The sequence below is a fragment of the Apostichopus japonicus genome, chromosome 9 (genome assembly GCF_037975245.1).
Source record: "Apostichopus japonicus isolate 1M-3 chromosome 9, ASM3797524v1, whole genome shotgun sequence".
Taxonomy (NCBI): domain Eukaryota; kingdom Metazoa; phylum Echinodermata; class Holothuroidea; order Aspidochirotida; family Stichopodidae; genus Apostichopus; species Apostichopus japonicus.
This window is the reverse complement of record NC_092569.1, coordinates 16762858-16781771: the sequence shown is the minus strand read 5'-3', so window position 1 is coordinate 16781771 and position 18914 is coordinate 16762858. Positions and strand designations below refer to the sequence as shown.

General features: G+C 35.2%; 1 protein-coding gene across 2 annotated transcripts; it reads left to right on the top strand.

Moving 5' to 3' along the window:
• The first annotated feature begins 1686 nt into the window (after window positions 1-1686).
• Window positions 1687-18336, top strand: LOC139972997 (annexin A13-like). Of its 2 annotated transcripts, XM_071979342.1 has the most exons (12): window positions 1687-2408; window positions 3569-3644; window positions 4069-4153; window positions 5514-5627; window positions 7887-7943; window positions 11945-11978; window positions 12571-12650; window positions 14039-14107; window positions 14593-14694; window positions 15988-16063; window positions 16605-16717; window positions 17591-18336. In XM_071979342.1, the coding sequence occupies exons 4-12, from the start codon at window positions 5559-5561 to the stop codon at window positions 17711-17713; spliced, it is 723 nt and encodes a 240-aa protein (XP_071835443.1). In that variant the 5' UTR covers window positions 1687-2408; window positions 3569-3644; window positions 4069-4153; window positions 5514-5558; the 3' UTR covers window positions 17714-18336. The 2 variants fall into 2 exon arrangements, with proteins under 2 accessions (XP_071835443.1, XP_071835442.1); XM_071979341.1 differs by lacking the exons at window positions 1687-2408; window positions 3569-3644; window positions 4069-4153 and adding an exon at window positions 4468-5075.
• The last annotated feature ends 578 nt before the right edge of the window (window positions 18337-18914 follow it).

Sequence of the window (18914 nt, the reverse complement as noted above, 5' to 3'; positions counted from 1 at the left end):
TGATCATCAAATCGACGGCTGTTGTATTTATAACATTAACAATGTAATCTATTTCGAGTCGTCCTTGACATGGAGTGGAAGTTGTCTTTGAAACACTGAACTTTTCCTGTGTTTCTTACTGCAGGAAGAAGGCAGCTTGCTTTTTATAATAGTTCAAGCAAGGTCAAATGAGTCATGCTTTTGAAGGGTTACATTGTTAACACTGTTAACACCGTTACGAAGTTGAATTTAAAGTAGTTGGATACGTACGAAGAATCAATGCAGCCACTTCTTAGAACCGGTTGTTGCGAAATAGTATTTGAAAGTGATCAAAAACTAATTGTATCTCTCGAATCCTACTTGCTTGATTCGATACCTCTAGAGGTCCCCTTGCTGGGACATAAGAAATATACTAATAATAGCCTCCATACGTTGTTGGCAGTGAAGCCTAGCCTATCAATATTTAGCTTTCCCGAGCATACATGGTCCCCTTGAATAGCCTGCAAATGGGTATGTCAACAACACAATGCAATCCATTACGTGCTAAACTGGGTATGTCAACAACACCATTCAATCCTTCACGTGCTAAACTGGGTACGTCAACAACACCATTCAATCCTTCACGTGCTAAACTGGGTACGTCAACAACACCATTCAATCCTTCACGTGCTAAACTGGGTATGTCAACAACACCATTCAATCCTTCACGTGCTAAACTGGGTATGTCAACAACACCATTCAATCCTTCACGTGCTAAACTGGGTATGTCAACAACACCATTCAATCCTTCACGTGCTAAACTGGGTATGTCAACAAAACCATTCAATCCTTCACGTGCTAAACTGGGTATGTCAACAACACCATTCAATCCATCACGTGCTAAACTGGGTATGTCAACAACATCATTCAATCATTAACGTGCTAAACTGGGTACGTCAACAAAACCATTCAATCCATCACGTGCTAAACTGAGTATGTCAACAACATCATTCAAACATTAACGTGCTAAACTGGGTACGTCAACAAAACCATTCAATCCTTCACGTGCTAAACTGGGTATGTCAACAACACCATTCAATCCTTCACGTGCTAAACTGGGTATGTCAACAACACAATGCAATCCATTACGTGCTAAACTGGGTACGTCAACAAAACCATTCAATCCTTCACGTGCTAAACTGGGTACGTCAACAACACCATTCAATCCTTCACGTGCTAAACTGGGTACGTCAACAACACCATACAATCCATTACGTGCTAAACTGGGTATGTCAACAAAACCATTCAATCCTTCACGTGCTAAACTGGGTATGTCAACAACACAATGCAATCCATTACGTGCTAAACTGGGTATGTCAACAGCACCATTCAATCCTTCACGTGCTAAACTGGGTATGTCAACAACACCATGCAATCCTCACGTGCTAAAGAATAAATGTTACTTAAACTTGTTAGCGCATGCTATGAATGAGTATGTGCCAGGCCTAAAAATATAATAAGTTTTGGCAATAATTAAAATATTATATGTACGGATATACTTGTTGTCATACGCACATACATAGTGATTTAATCAACTCAAATATAACAAAACTGTTGGATTGATGTTGTAATATTTGCTGAAGTCTTAAATTGTGACACTTTGTAACATTGTTTACCGTGTGTATAGAGTCAAAGAGAAATACACAGTGTCTAGCTAGATCGTATAGTGAAACTTGGTTTACACCTAGAACATCCGGCGAGTCTATATCCTAGATGGGGGTTAAAAAGCTGGTCCAGTTATTGTTTCTTAGATTTTTTTTCTGATAGACAAGGCATTTGTCCCAGAAAACCTGGAATTTATCAATTATGGAAATTTGTAACTGGGACTGGCCATCGTTGAAAATCTCGTGTCACAATTCGTCGGTACTATGCTAATACAGTACTGAAAAATATATGAATAAATAACCTATCATAACATGGAGCTTGATATAAACTGTTGTTATGATAAAAGTAAACAATGACAAAGGAAAGCGATATTCACAATATATTATTTTCTCAAAGTTGACCATCAGGGGTGCATTCTGCGTTATACTAACACTGGTTACATCTCTAACAAGATTACCAATATAATTGAATGAATAAACTAGTTTAAACAGAATCTGATTTGAATCTCAAGTTACGTCAATATTTACTTAGCCGTGTACGACTTAGCTTCATGCAAACAAATAGCTAAAATAAGCTGTAACAGATAATTAATAGTAAAACCCCAAACACCGTTCGTAATTTGCGAAGGGGATTTAGAGTCCAAAGGGCCAGAATTAACCTGTTTAGAAGATCAACGTTAGTATGTGTTGAGTGGTCTGCTTTGACTATCCCCATAATCAACAGGTCCACGAACAAGTTATTTTTTGAACTCCATCAATATCAAGAAAACTATGGCTGCATTAAAGGTAAGTTGTATAAGTTCAGGCAAAAAGTACCAGTAGAAAAGTTCAACTGTTTGAAAGTCATTCAATATATTTGCAGAGGGGTGACGTAAGCAAATGAATGAATAATAAAACAGTTGGTATGAATAATATTTCTAGGCTGTAATAAGCCTTTGTTGAATAGCTTTGATACGAATAGTAGAAACTATGGACAAGGCGTAAAGGCAGTCAAACCCATGTACAATACAATGCCATTGACTGAATTCCTTTATAGTTTATAAATATTAGTTGCTGCCGATATGTTAAACGACATGGTCACGTTTGAATCTGATTCTTGCGTTGCACCACATTTGTTTCCGGTGAAACAATGACTTAGTTGCTCATAATCATACACATTTCCTACTGTACTGTTGCGATTGCTGTATGGATTCGTAAGAATTTTTACATCAAAACTAGACCCGCGGATTTGACACATTCGACTATTTTTTTTTTAAATTTCCTTCAGAGCCAATATGAACCTCGATTCTATAGATTTTTGTTTTTTTTAGTAACCTTAAGTGCTATAATACTAAAGTATATAATTAATAAGTATATGGTTCTAACGGGGATTCACTTTGATCATTAAATTTTATTACCATCGAATTCTCCATATTTTTTTGGCTAAATCATTCCTCACTCCAAGAAGAGGATAAAGTATAGCAGAAGTAGGTCTAGTATTTCAGCGATGTTATCATGTTAGATGTTCTTGGCAAGCATTTTTTCAATTATAATGTTCTGAATGATTTATTAACATATTTTCATTTTCTTTGCATGATTGGCTATTTTTCTCTGTGTTTCATTAAAATGCAATTTTTGGTAGATACATTGCTTTTCACATGTGGATGCATGATCCAAGTATGACAAGAAGAGGAAAACAAAATATGTTTACAAGTTTAAAAGCTTTATAACCTAACCTTTATCTCTGTCTTCCCAGATGCACTAAACAATCCTCTGAAGTGTTTTCAATATAAAATACTATGATAGTATGAATTTGCACTAAAGTCTGTTGGAAATGCCAGCTTCAAGCAATTTTGTTAAGCAATGAATTTTCAGCCACCGTGATTTCAATTTGATAAAGTTTCCAATAACAAACCAAAACATGATATATCCAATCATTTCTTGCATTATTTATCAATTCCATGCAGCCCTGTGTTGGAGAAGAACCGAACTTTGATAAAGATGCCGACGTTGTAATCCTCAGGAAAGCTATGAAAGGAATGGGTGACTAATTGGATATTTACTTTTCTGAACTTTGAAATCACTGTATTTATAGCAGTTCAAATTTCACCTACTTCAAGAAATGGCTCATTGCATTCAATAGCACGTAGTTAAATTATTAAACGTTACTGAATTGGTTTTGACATGAGCAAAGCCATATAATTGAATACGAGTAATCAAAATGATATTTCGTAAAAAAAAAAGCGGCTGGTCAAAAATTTTTTTTTAGGTAAACCATCTTTATAGGGGAGAAGGAAAGGGATAAGTAGGGGGTAGGGGAGGAGAGGGTAAGTTTATACAAGTATGGCAGTCATACGCATAAAACCTAATGCCCGTTAACCAAATATGTCCGACTAAATTTAAGTGGTATGGTAAATCTGATTCCTGTTATCACATTTTAAATTAATTTCTTTCATTAAAATACAAGGAACTGACGAAACGGCCATTATCGATATTCTAACTCATCGATCCAACAACCAAAGGCAAGAGATAAGGAAACAGCATACGGCAGGGTACGATTTTGTTATCATTATATACTTTTTAGTTGATTGTATTCTTAACGATTTTGGGTGTATAGGCCTAGTACATACTCATTCACTTAACATGTGCTAAAATGAGCAACTAACAATTATTCTATAGCATGTGATGGATTGCATTGTGTTGTTTTTTTTTTCAGGTAGAAATAAACACGTTTGTTACTCGTGCAAATATCTACTTCATATGTAACGCAGAATATCATACGACCCGATACCCATAGCGTACAGTAAGTACTGTTCATGTCCTGTAACATATGTTAAACATGTTACGAACACAAAATAGTAATTACTCTCGCACGGTTGTGAGACGCGAGCAGTAGTTGCTGTACCAGCTATGAGTATCGGCTGAGAATGTAGATGTTAGGACTAGCGTTATAATAGGCACACTGTAACTAATGATTCAGCCAATTCGTGTTATTTACCTATAGTGGGGAACACAGGGTGTATGAGAGGACATCTTTGTTTTAGAAGATTGACACTTGTAATACTGTGGTATTTTGTACTATAAATATATATATATTTTTTTTGTACGGATTGTGATCGTACCTGTGTTTTGAACTATAATCTCAAACTGCCCAATAATGTGTGCCAAATTTCTAAACGTTAAGCTAAAAGTCATGTTTGTACCAGTCATACAGTCCCCTAAGCAATTGGATACAAAACACAAAGACATGATATCCTTTTCATGTGGAATCATATGTTAACTTTATACAGCATACCGTTATTTCTACAAGAATGTCTTCAGTTCTAGCCTACATTGTGTAACCCTACGAATTTTTCTATTAATATATGTTATTTTAATCAACTCCCCATAGCGATACCAACTGATTGTTACATCTCCAGTGAAATTATTGGTAACCACACCAATATGGACGAAATGCATGACGTGTCTGTGAAGGTAGTGTTTTATATGTGCTATGTGAGCACAGTGTGACTCGAATTCCTTCAAAAGTTCCCCAAATTTGTGTTAATATGACTAACGAAAGAAGTTATGAGTTTATGGAATGAATTAATAGTACTAATATCGTCCGAAAGTGAAAATCATTAACATTTAATGTTTTTATGGTCAAATGGATTGAAAGGTATTCATATGAGAGTCTAAATTGTTTCGTGAAATGTAAAAAAAAAAAAAAACGTTTCCCATAGATGTCGTAGCATGAGCAACATTTTCAACGTTTCTTCCACAAATCATTTATACAATGAAACTGTATGGCGCTTTTGACAACTATTTTGATTATAATTAGCGCATCATAAATCTTAGTTATTATTATTTATTATTATTAATGAGAACAAGAAAATGATCTGAAATATTTTTTTTTGTTGTTGCTTATTATAGGATTTGATCGCTGACTTGAAGAAAGAACTAGGAGGTAAACTAGAAATGGCAGTCCTCGGTATAATGGAACCTTTTCCTGTTTATGATGCACAGTGTCTAAAGAAAGCAATGAAAGTAAGTTGAAACCACTATCACATAGTTCATGCACTTTAAAGAGGTTATGAAATGAAAAAAAATTCTTTATCATCGTATTCTGTACACTCGTAGCTTTCCAATGATACCCAATTTGTGTCAAACGAAGCTTGCATTCTCGAGGAATAAACGATCAAAAATTCGAGGGTAATAAAAACTTTCTAAAAATTGTTGTATTTACGGTAACGCGGCGTGACGTCAGTCGCGGAACTCAGCTCACTTCCGAGACGCTATGTTTACATTCTTAAACGTCTGAGAACACACACCATTACACTGTTGCATTGCTCCGTAGTAATTGAGATTTGGTGTTTGGAGTTTGTTTTTACGTAAATTTATCTCGTAAATGAAATAAACGCGGAAGTGCTTGCATATGCCCTTTGACCTTGGGTGCCTCCATGTCCGTTGAATAATGTGGTATTACAGCAATAGCAATAACTCAATCCAACGTTACCACCGTCTACAACGCGATTACCCGGTTACCCTTCTTACAACACCGGTTACAAACTTTGTTTTCCTCAAAATGAATTTCATGTTTGTTTTTAATTGAAACCTATTGACGTTTAATCTTACTCCATCATGCCGCGTACGCTTTGGATTGACTTAAGTATGGATTATGCTAAGCACCTATACATTTCCTTCGGTAACGGTCTACAACAATATCACAGAATTTCTTCCTATGAAAACTTTAACTGAAACGATATCAAATGGCAATTCTGTGAAGCAGGCTCAATCTGTGATGACTAAAGAGAACATATTTTGCCAATTTGACTTGTTGGAAATGTTTTACGTTACTAATTGATTTGTTACTTAAAATATCGATTACGTAATATGTTAAGATTAGTTTGTTTAAAGATGGTAATGATAAGTAGTTTTGTTATTTACATATTGTGGAGGAGCGTGTCGTGTTAGCGCTAGTTCTGAGTGAATTGGAGAGCCTTACTATAAACAAACTAATTAACTGTTACAATATGTCAGATGAATAGATCTAGTGTATTTGTTTACAAACAAGAGTTAAACACTAGGGAAGATAATAGTCCAGAGCAAAGTTAATCATTGACTGATGAAAGAGCAACTTATGTTAAGCAGCTTGGAGAAATTTGCATCAAATTCGTACATTGCTGTTTTGTGATATAATCGTTAGATGAAATTGTCACAATTAGTAACATAAGTGAACTTGACGCAAACAGGTGTGATGTCATAGTTGCACGCTGCGCGACTGTATGTTTACACTTAACTGCTTTGAACCTCAAACTCGGCTTTAGGGAATGTGCCGATAACAATTTGTCCAATGAAATTAGTGCTGCAAATGCATCCCAGTTTTAAAGGATTGGTTCAGTTGTCATACATGTTTATGTTATATGAAAGAGGACAAGAAAAGAAACAAAATGGTGAAAAAACACTGTTCAAATATCTCTTTCGGTTAAAGAGATATTCAAGTGTAAATTTTATCAGATTATGTAGCAACTACTGAAATCTGACTAGCTGTGATGTCACATCCTCACATTGCTGAAAAGTCTTTGTTTTTGTTTCCTAAATTTATTGTAAGATTTCATGACTTTCAACCAAAAGATATGTCAGAAGATCTCATATTTGTCAAAGGAAGTATTTGAGATTAAACATCTGAAGAATTTTTGATTGTATTATTTTCAAATGTGTTAAAAATGTGACATCACGTTACATCATGTGAGGATGTGACATCCCACCCTCACAGTTAGTCTTTCTGCACCAGTCTTTTTCAAAGAAATGTTGATATCTTCAAAGTATCATATCTCCTTAACAGAGCATGCTATCATGGTAGTTTCTTCACTGTCCTTTTTGTCTTTTTGTGCTCTTTCATACAAATTAGACATGTGTCACATGTCATACACCTGAACCAATCCTTTAAAGGATTTGAAAGAAGATTTGGGAGAAAAACACCAAACTTTGTCAGTGTGCAGTTATGACATCACACCCCTGTTTGCATCGATTTAACTTTAGGTGAGACAAAAATATCACAAGGATGCTTAAAATATGTTCTTCTTTCACTAGAATCAAAAGAATTTTTATATGGACTATCCCTTTTTAGGAGCAATCGTGAAGCGACTACAAATAGTAAACTGTTCTATAACGGCGTTTAAAATCATTCAAAGAAACCGCATGACAGGAAAATGAACAATGTTAGCTTTTCTCTTCAACCAAACTTAGAAAATCTAGCTATTCCGCCTTACTTCAAAATAATCTCTACAATTCTTACTTCCTTAGGGTGTCGGTACCGACGAATCAACCCTCCTGGAAATCCTTTGCGCTAGAAATAACGCAGTAAGTATTATAATTCCCAGCTAAAAGTATCTTTAAAATCGCATGACGTTCTAGCTGATAAGTTGGATGGAAGAGGACTGTGGACTCAATTGATGTTCATGGTAAAATATTGTTTCAAATTTATACCATGTTATTACTGTTGATAAATAAGACAAGTCAGACATAACAGTATTTTGTTATTGAAACTATCAATGGTCCTATTTAGAGAAAAAAACACCCCCGCCCCGCCCCAAAAATTATATAAATATATATATATGTATATATATATATATATATATATATATATATATATATAAATATATATATAAATACATGGAGAGATGAAATGTTGCATCTGGAAATCCTTATATGTCAACTGACTGGTTTAAATCATGACATTGTGCTCGCTTTTAGCACATTGTCACGTTTTTTAATATTTTTTATTATAGCCTGTCTTTGCTCTTGACATTGATGGATTACATAAATTATTGTATTGTTGACTTTATAAAAGACACTGGATTCATATTCCTATTCATATTCCAGATAGTTGATGTTATCTCACTTTGACAGGATCTTGACAATGGAATGGTGGAACACATTCGTAAATTGATAATTCTCTTTAGTATTAATATCATAAAAAAACACCGTTTTGGTAATAATTCGGCTTATTCAATTTGTTGTTAACATTTTAAATGTAACATGTAATAAGTAATGACTGTAACGCACTCTCTTCGGCATCGGGTACCTTTTTTTAACAGGTCTGATTCGTGAATGATTCATCAAAGTTTCATGATATGTTAATTGAGGTGACACTTTATCTTTATTACCGTACCTCCTCGATCCAGCCGATTCACACTGCAGAGATTACAGTGACTACTATCAATCTTAAAACTATGTACCACAGAACAAACTGGATTGTGCTGATCAATATGATACATCGGTAGCATAGGCTATAAAGATTACAGTAAGAACTGAGTATATGTGTAATCCCAATTGCTGGATTTTTTGGAATATAGCATGATCCAGTTTTACTCTGGTACAACACTTTAATATATAGACTAGTAACTGTGTTCTCTGTGTGTAGCGGGTGTACGATAGGCTGCTGCATATGGTAGTATACAATGTGTTTATACAGTACAATATACAGGCTGTAAACAAATAGTATATTAATAACCATAATAGCCCTGCAATTGTGTAATACGATGTATATATTTTACATAACAAACATAACATAATTATAAAGGCTTGAGCAAACACCGTCTTCGACTGAATAAACAAATCGATGTTGATTAATATGTACCGGCAACTTGTCTTTTCATCGCTATGTACTGTATAAACTAAAATTAGTAATGCCAGCAGAATGCCAACAATTATTAACCAAACAGCAAGAGATTTATGTCTTCCAAGGTGCACTTTATACACACAAACCAAATTCTATCTGTCGAGGTTGTATACCTCTTTAACGCGTTTAGCATTTTATCAACTTTCCTCATTAATCAGCCGTGGTTCGTAAATTAAAGTACCACTGCACTAAATATTATAATCCACGGAAAATTGGGAATGTTCCTCAGATGCAAAACAAAACTCAGTAAAAAAAAACATTAGATTGTTTTGGTGTCAACCTTTTCAAGAAAATTGTTTTGAATGTTATCCAGTCGTGATTTCATGTTGTTTTATTTAAGTTTTACGAACTTTGTTTTGTTGAGCTATTATCATGTATAAAAGATTGGATGAACATTTAAGTCCACACTGGGGAGCTGACGTTATCATCAATTTAGCCTTAAATGAGTTTTCAGAGATTTAGCATAATTTTTAAAGGCGAATATCCTGCAAACCCACCCAATGTACGTTGCTTGATCAGTTTGTACTGTAAATCAGTACAAACATATCAGTATAAATCAGTATAAGCTGAACTGTGTTATAACACCGTAAGATATGTTAGACCTGCCAGCAGATGCTAATGTGCCCCCAATGTACATGGTTTGATCAGTTTATACTGTGAATCAGTACAAACATATCAGTATAAATCAGTATAAGCTGAATTGTGATATAACACCTTAACACATGTTAGACCTGTCAGCAGATACTACTGTGGACCCAATGTACATGGCTTGATCAGTTTATACTGTGAATCAGTACAAACATATCAGTATAAATCAGTAATGGCTGAAGTGTGATATAACACCTTAACACATGTTAGACCTGTCAGCAGATACTTCTGTGCACCCAATGTACATGGCTTGATCAGTTTATACTGTGAATCAGTACAAACATATCAGTATAAATCAGTATAAGGTGAAGTGTGTTATAACACCCTAACACATGTTACACCTGTCAGCAGATGCTAATGTGCACCCAATGTACATGGATTTATCAGTGTATACTGTGAAACAGTACAAACATATCAGTATAAATCAGTATAAGCTGTATTGTCTTATAACACCGTAACACATGTTACACCTGTCAGCAGATGCTAATGTGCACCCAATGTACATGGTTTGATCAGTTTATACTGTGAATCAGTACAAACATATCAGTATAAATCAGTATAAGCTGTAGTGTCTTATAACACCTTAACACATGTTAGACCTGTCAGCAGATACTACTGTGCCCCCAATGTACATGGTTTGATCAGTTTATACTGTGAATCAGTACAAACATATCAGTATAAATCAGTATAAGCTGTAGTGTCTTATAACACCTTAACACATGTTAGACCTGTCAGCAGATACTACTGTGCCCCCAATGTACATGGTTTGATCAGTTTATACTGTGAATCAGTACAAACATATCAGTATAAATCAGTATAAGCTGAACTGTGTTATAACACCGTAACACATGTTACACCTGTCAGCAGATGCTAATGTGCCCCCAATGTACATGGTTTGATCAGTTTATACTGTGAATCAGTACAAACATATCAGTATAAATCAGTATAAGCTGAACTGTGTTATAACACCGTAAGATATGTTAGCCCTGCCAGCAGATGCTAATGTGCCCCCAATGTACATGGTTTGATCAGTTTATACTGTGAATCAGTACAAACATATCAGTATAAATCAGTATAAGCTGTATTGTCTTATAACACCGTAACACATGTTAGACCTGTCAGCAGATACTACTGTGCATAACTTACTAACATATGAATACATTGCTCAAAGGCTGTTTCAACTAATGACTGGTTAGGAGTCTAAACAACTGTCCCTATGTTTGACTAGTAAGTATACCTTGTAAAGATGGTTCAAATTGCAGATTTTAAGCATTTTGCAGTAAATTGTCATCCACTGTCTGATAAAGCTAAGAGAATCGGTTGGTAAACCAAAATAACCCGTAGAAACATAATCAGCACTCATTAACATTCTCTTAGACTACAAAGACTCAAGTTCTGCATTAATTCATACCGAAAAAAAACTTTTTGTAACGACAAAAAAAATCACGAATTCCACATTGTCATGTGTTTCATATATTCTCCTGCAAGTTTGTCAACCGGCATTTTTCATGGTACTGTAAATGTGTCTTTTATCATTATTATTATTTTGTTTACATGGCGGCTTTACTAAGTTCTATATTGTTGCAAATCAATTCTGTTTAGTGGTTGTGTTTTCTTGTTAAAGGAATACCAGGGTTGATTTATGTATACATCAGCGTATATAGGCTGGTAGCTAGATTAGTTTAAGGGCGTGGGGTGGGGTCGTTGACTGATGTCTTTCCTAGGGAGGGTTTACTGGAGAGGGTAAAGGAGGGTAAGGGAGGGTTGATGCAAAACAGTGATATCTATTGTTTAGTATACAAGTTCTCATTATATAGAGTGTGAAACTTCCCGCTCTATATATGTACTCACAGTTTATATATACTTCCATAGTAGGCTCCGTCTAAAACAATTGGTATAAATATAGTTAATTAATAAGGAGAAAAATGTCGAAGATAGATTTGTCGAATAGAGGGAAGTAAATAAATGACAAAAGGAAGAAAAATGCAACCGGTTTACATAAAGTTGTTTTTATTTATTTCTTTTCCTCTAGCAAATAAAAGCTATCAAGATGGCATATAAGGCCGGTATGTATTATTACATTTTATTCTACAAATAATTGTTCGCTATTAATTACTATTATTATGATGGAAGTCCGATAGGCCATTCAGCCTCCATATGTACCATGTTTAACGCCTAAAAACAAGATATTTGTAGAACCTTTAAATGGCGTTTTTATTGTTGCGTTTAGTCAATTGGCAAGTATTTCATGTTCTATTAACTAACTATTGTACATGAATCGTTATGTCATGAATTTATCGATTTAAAACTGACAATGAATTGAACAAATCTTAAACCATGTCTCAATTTCCCACAGTATCCAAAATTATCTGTAATGTTGCATTTTGTCCTGGATATAAACTTACTTTATTCAATATAATATTCAAATAATGTAATGCATAAAATTATTTGCATGTTTCTAGTAAGTACGGTATGGCGTATAATCCAGTCTGAACTGACCCAATTTTAAGAACAATATCATACCAATGTAAGAATAATCTGTACTATGCTTATAGACAATATAGAACATCGTACAAAACACAAGTATCAAATCTCAAAAAGAAGGGTCCTCAAAAATCCTCTTGACATTGTACATAATTTAATATAATCCGAGAACAGCTGGTCTGGGAGATCTTGAAGAAGATCTTCAGAATGAGGCAAGTGGAGCCACGAAGTGTCTCTTGACCGGGCTTGTGCAGGTACGTGCATTACTCATACTGTCTGTACTTTTCATGACCTCCCATACAACTGTATAAAGTCTTACTGATGTATAACAGTGCAATCAACTCAAATTGTAGTTAAAAGCCATGGAAATGATATTACCATTTTGCATCGTTAAGCCCCATCATATGGGTTGGGACACCCCTCCATATAGCAACCTATACGGGACGAAAATTATTGGCGACCCAATCATAAAATCAAACTTGTAGTATGAAACAGTTCCCAAAAGGTAATAAGGGCAGTTCTGAAGAACCTAGCATAGACTCCGGATGTGTGACCTGAGTACTTCACTGTGGCTTCGGCTTTGAGCGCAACGTTTAGTGTGCTGCCGAGTTGGACGATTCTAACCGTGATAGTAATTACCGACTTTGCGATTCTCGTTGTAGTCACTGCCGACTTTGCAATAGGCGGTTCCCCTCACAATTTTGCAAAGTTGGTAAGAGTGACGCCATAGTTTTCCCATTCGGGCAACAAGAACAGAAAGTTAATAATAACGGAACACTGGCTGCAGGCCTGTAGTAGGCCTATATAATGCTGCACCACCTGTGACATTATGTCAAGATCAGTTACAGACTAAAAGGCTTCGTAATGTTTAGTTCACCGAAAATTACGTTTTATGTTTAATTTCGATATTTCCATGCGTCATATTTCGTGTTATTGCCGATGGAACGACTACAGCATGTTCAAAAGTACATTATGCTATGGAGGGTTTCGTGAATTGAAATGTTATCAACAAGAATGAGTTAATCGAGTCTAGTATGTAGCTTTAAAAAAGCTAATAATATGAGAATGATGGCTTAATTAACAATATCAAATAAATGAGCGTTATTTCGAGGAATCTTAATTATTATACAGTGAAACTGCAGGTTCTGGTTAGCTATATGGTATGCTGGTACAGAAGCACACTGTAACATCGCGTGTTCACTACCTTCGCGTGCTGCAGTATATATGCACAATTCTGCAGCTGCACTAACATACACTGTTGCTGCCGTTTTTGTAACTAATATTGTATTAAAAAAAACAATTTTAATCAATACGTTGCTGACGAAACCGAGAAAATCATGTATGCAGCGCACGAATATAATTTAACCCATATTCTGGCATGATACCGACAAATATAATTCATGCGCTAAGTGAAAGGATTTTAACCCCTTGCTTCCAGTGCATCTAAGAGAAATGAATTAATCTAAGTAACCGTTAACCAACAGAGGAAGGTGTGTACATATTTAAAATCAAATGTTTTAAGTGAAAACTGGTACAACTTCTAGTTTATTGTAGTTGTCAGTTGATTTGTCAGTTTGGGACACACCCTTCTTTCAACGACACATATGTAGTGCAAATTGTCCTTTTATATCTTTCCTATTAGGCAGGTAGGGATGCAGAGGGTGAAGTTGACGAAGAAAAGGCGGTCACCGATGCAACTGCGTTATTTGAGGTGAACGTCCTTTCTGTGCAATGTTCATAATGGTTTCTATGTATAATAGTGATCTGTATACCAGCTCTTCTAATTCGGTAACATGATCATACTTTCTAGATTGTGTTATCTCAAAATAAGTGAACAGTTATATGAATCAAATGATATAATAGCGAAACATATTTTGGATACAAGTTTGCTATTGATGTAAGGAATGTAAGGTTAGGTCACGGTACATTGGAAATACACTCGATAGTCCCTCACGCAGACATCAGTCCAGATATTGGCTCTATATAACGCAATGTGTCCTTTATTGTATTGTACGTTAATTTCAAATCAAAGCTTATTTGATTTTGCTTTACATAACAATACATAAGATTAACTGATGGTCAAAATTCTCTTATAATGTAGCAACCCAGCTTCCCCCTCTCTCTCCCTCCACCTCTCTCCACCTCTCTCTCTCTCCACCTCTCTCTCCACCTCTCTCTCTCTCTCTCTCTATACAGGCAGGTGAACAAACCTTTGGTACTGATGAGTCAGAATTCCAAAGAATTCTGGTAACTCGCAGTTGGAGTCAACTGAGATGTCTGTCTGAGAAATATCAGGAGGTATGATAGTATACCATGAATTCGCCATCATAACAACATTAATGTTCTTTGTAGGGGTAGCGTACATGGCGATCTCGCTGATTCTCGTTTAGAGGTTTAGCTCTATCTTTATATGATTTTATGGATAGTTTGAGCTGGATTCCGCTAGAAATATATTTAATTATTATTGTAAAGGTCGGGAGTCAAACTGCTAAAGCAATGAAAATTACCTGAACTCCGTGCATTCGTTGAAATTTACCATAATGTTACTGTACAGATGGGTGAAGTAAATACACAAATGTGTTTGAAATACCAAATATATGTTTACTTGTTACACTGTGACAAGTTTGGGCGTTTTAGTTAAGGTTTTCTAGATTAAAATTGCGAATGAAAGAAATGGTTAGAATTTGTCGAATGAACTCGGCGCGAATTTAGGTGACACACCTGTATGATCGCTCATGAATTGAATAAAGCAATGACTCTACCGTTGCAATTCTTTCTGCTTTAACTTTGTAGATGTAGGCTTAATATGAAAGGCATTTGCATATTGAAAACTGGTCTAGTCAACCAAAAATTGCATCTCTAAACCTCACTAAAGGACAACAGCATTAACGCCAAATATGTTAGGATTTCAGATAATGGTAACCCATGCTAAAACTTCAACTAAACATTTTCGTTTCCCTTCAAAAAGCAATTATTGACACCGATAGCCTATAGTTAGTTTTCTATGTTTTATAATCTTTAGTGGCTGCGAATAATACGAAATATTAGAGCCTCCAGGAAGATATTTTAAAACTAGCAAAATTTAGCGTTGGGAGATGGTCAAAACTGATGAGGTTTAAGGACATTACGAACAATTTCTTTATTAATACACTAACTGAAAGAATATGCTAGTTATTCCAAAGAAATTTGCCGCATGAAAGATTTCGTCATCCTTTCCTGATTATATTTTTTATATTTATTTTCATTGTTTTTGTTTTTTGGGGTAGTGATGGGGGGGGGAGGTTGAGGTACGCTTATATTCAGAACATTTCCTCTGGCATGGAGTTCAACGACTCAAGCTAAAAAAAAACCTCTCACGTGTACTCCGCAGGATTCAAAGTTTGTGTTTTTATACAAATATTAGTTTACCTACAAGCTATCGAAAAAGTATTTTATAATCTTTCATTGACCATTGGTGGACACTTATTGTAGCTATGTATGTATATGTGATCTTCCCGCAAGCAGGAACTCACGAAAATGACAGCATACTGGCTTAAAATAACCCACGATAATAAAATAATTTCGTTATTTTATGCATAACATACTCTTTAGATTGCAGATAAAAGTTTAGAAGACTCTATTCGTAGCGAAATGTCTGGGAGTCTCCAAGAAGCCTATCTCAATATTAGTAAGTAATACGAAAATAATGTATATATATATATATAGAGAGAGAGAGATATATATATCATAATTGAATGCATATAAATATCCAATGTTGTCTACGTTTATCCTTGGGTATTTGTATTTGCTGTGAGTAAACACAGATCATTTGGAAGCGTTTTCATGATCAAAGACCGAGAAGTCAATGCAATGTCATAGTTCAGAATATGACCTACAAGGAGCTTCCATTCATGCAATTAACTTATACAATATTGCATAACCGCCATTAAGGAATAACTGAAACTGAAACTGATATGGGAATAGAAATAGAAACAATACCCTTTTATCATTTACTTCTATGTAAAAACAAAAAATTAAAACAGTTGCAAATATACGCACGAAAGGGTTCACTTATCTATTTATAGTTAAACAGTCTGTGTTTAACATTACAGTAGATTTCTCTTTGTAAATGATGTATATCACTTCCTGTCAATGCCTGTGAAAACAAGAACGATATGTTTATTTCCTGAACATGTTTTGGAAGTGTTTGTTGCTTTATCTTTTCCCAGTGTCCTACGCCATGAACCCAGTGGTTTATTTTGCAAATGTTATTAACAGTGCGTTAAAGGGAGCGGGAACGAATGAAGTAAGGTTGACCAGAACTCTCATATCCAGAAGTGAGGTAAATATGATATTAATGGATTATGTTAAGCACACACGAACACACGCACAAACCCACACATGATAATGGGTTAGAACAGTGTGACATTCATCAGCTAAAGCTTCCATGTGAATGTTATTATTTTTATTAGTGCTCATTTTACTTTATAATGCTGGTTTTCAGGGATATGTTAAGCTGTATGAAAGACAATTTATATTGGCTTCTTACGTTGTATAATGTTTCTGTCTGTACATGAAGCCCAAAATGAACCTTTTAATGGAGGTCATGAAGAAAATTCCCTTTTATTAACATATTAATGTGTTCTGAACATGTTGATGAAGTTGTAGTAAAAGATTTCAATTTATCGTCTTTAACACCTCAGATCTACTTAAAAAACTTAAAATTTGGAAAAAAATAGATCCAAAAATGCCTGAACTCTTCTTTCTGTCATATAAACTGAGAAAGATTCGGTTTTGTTACTTAACGTCTAATATAATTTTGTTGCTTCATTATGTAAATTTAATTTAATTAATGGGTCGCGGAACATGATTGAGACTGAGGGATTGGGGACACAAACTTCGAGGGCAAGTGTGTCATGTTTTCACTTTGATTTGAGGGAGCATTCCGCGAGGTCACCTCAGAACTTTGCCACAAAATAGATATTCTGTGTACTTCCGTGTCACAAAGTTCAAGGACAAGACATGTTGCTAAACAGCATGGGAATTAGTTATAGCACTAATTTTCATTTCCTCAACATCATTGCATTTTTCATTGACGACTAATAAAATGATAATCTAGACATAATATCAATTTCATAACATTTTTGTCGTTTTTAATTTTAATTTTTTTACATTTTTAAATATTTCTATTACATTTTTTTTTTGGGCCTTACAGATTGATCTTGGCAATATAAAAGACTGTTACGAGGAGACTTACGGTGAAACCTTGGCCGATGCAATCCGTGGAGATTTGCGCGGAGACTTCGAAAGAATACTGTTGGAGCTTATTAGGGAGTGACTATTATGAGTAACCACGTTCTAACATGAATATAATTTACATTGATTATATCCACATGTTGTTTTATAGTGGCTTAGGATTGTCTAGGATTTTTGGCATTTGGATAATGTACAAGAGTATACAATGAAATTAAATGCCTAAACTAATACATACCTAAACTATTTGCAGTTATAAGGTTGAACATTCATTCATTTTGTTTTAGTGATACTTGCTCTGTTTTTGAACGGTTGGTCTCCCTTTGTAAGTACCCATAACAAACCCATAAGAGGATATCAATTGAAGCGTCTAAGATGGGACATTGTAAGGGGGCGAGGGATGCCCTAGAAAAGAAAGCAGAGCTATTTTAGAGATCACAGAAATTAAGATCTAGATGCTAAGAAGCATAGGAATGGTATAATCTCAAGGTAGATGAATAGTTTAAATCTCGTTATTGCCAATGTTTCTTTCCTCTTTTCAAGTTAGCTTATGATTTCACGTTAAGATTGATCGTTGATAAATTACTAATATAACGGTGTTAGGTGAGACAAAGGTATCTCTGAGAAGAATATTGTTTTTGATATATTAACGGTTGTACTTCCGGGAAGACCGAATGAAGAATTGCACCTGCTGACATATGCGTAGGAGGCGTGGGGGGGGGGGGGGCTTGGGGAGCTGGGGTGTAGCTGTAGCCCCAACCAAATAATTGTGTGAACATTCGGGGAATATGCTTAGAATTTTTCGGGCACCTACTGAAAGAAAAATCAATTGGAATGATGTAGCTAAAGGAAATCAATAGTTGAATAAAAATCGCCTAAGTGTATTACTAAGTGTAAAACGACTTCCCCATAAATTATAACCACTATGGAAGGGTAATAACACGGCAAATGATTGTATGTAATTGGCATGCGATGTAATAACTAATGATCGCCTGTGATATACATTAAGATGTTGAACGCGCGTGGAGCGCGCGAATAATTTTGGTTATATTTTTCGGGCAAGCCATTACAGCGCCCACCCCCAAATCAAATTAGGCTCCTACGCCTATGCCTGCTGAGAGCTTAATGGCTGCCACGGGGTGCTACTTCTTGCGTCCACCGTTACCAACAGAACGAAAACGAACAAAAGAGATACCCAGAACATACAAAGGTTATTAGCAGCCTACCCAAACATATTAAAATGTCCACTATATACCGCCAGTCTACATGTTCAAGCCGCAAGCATT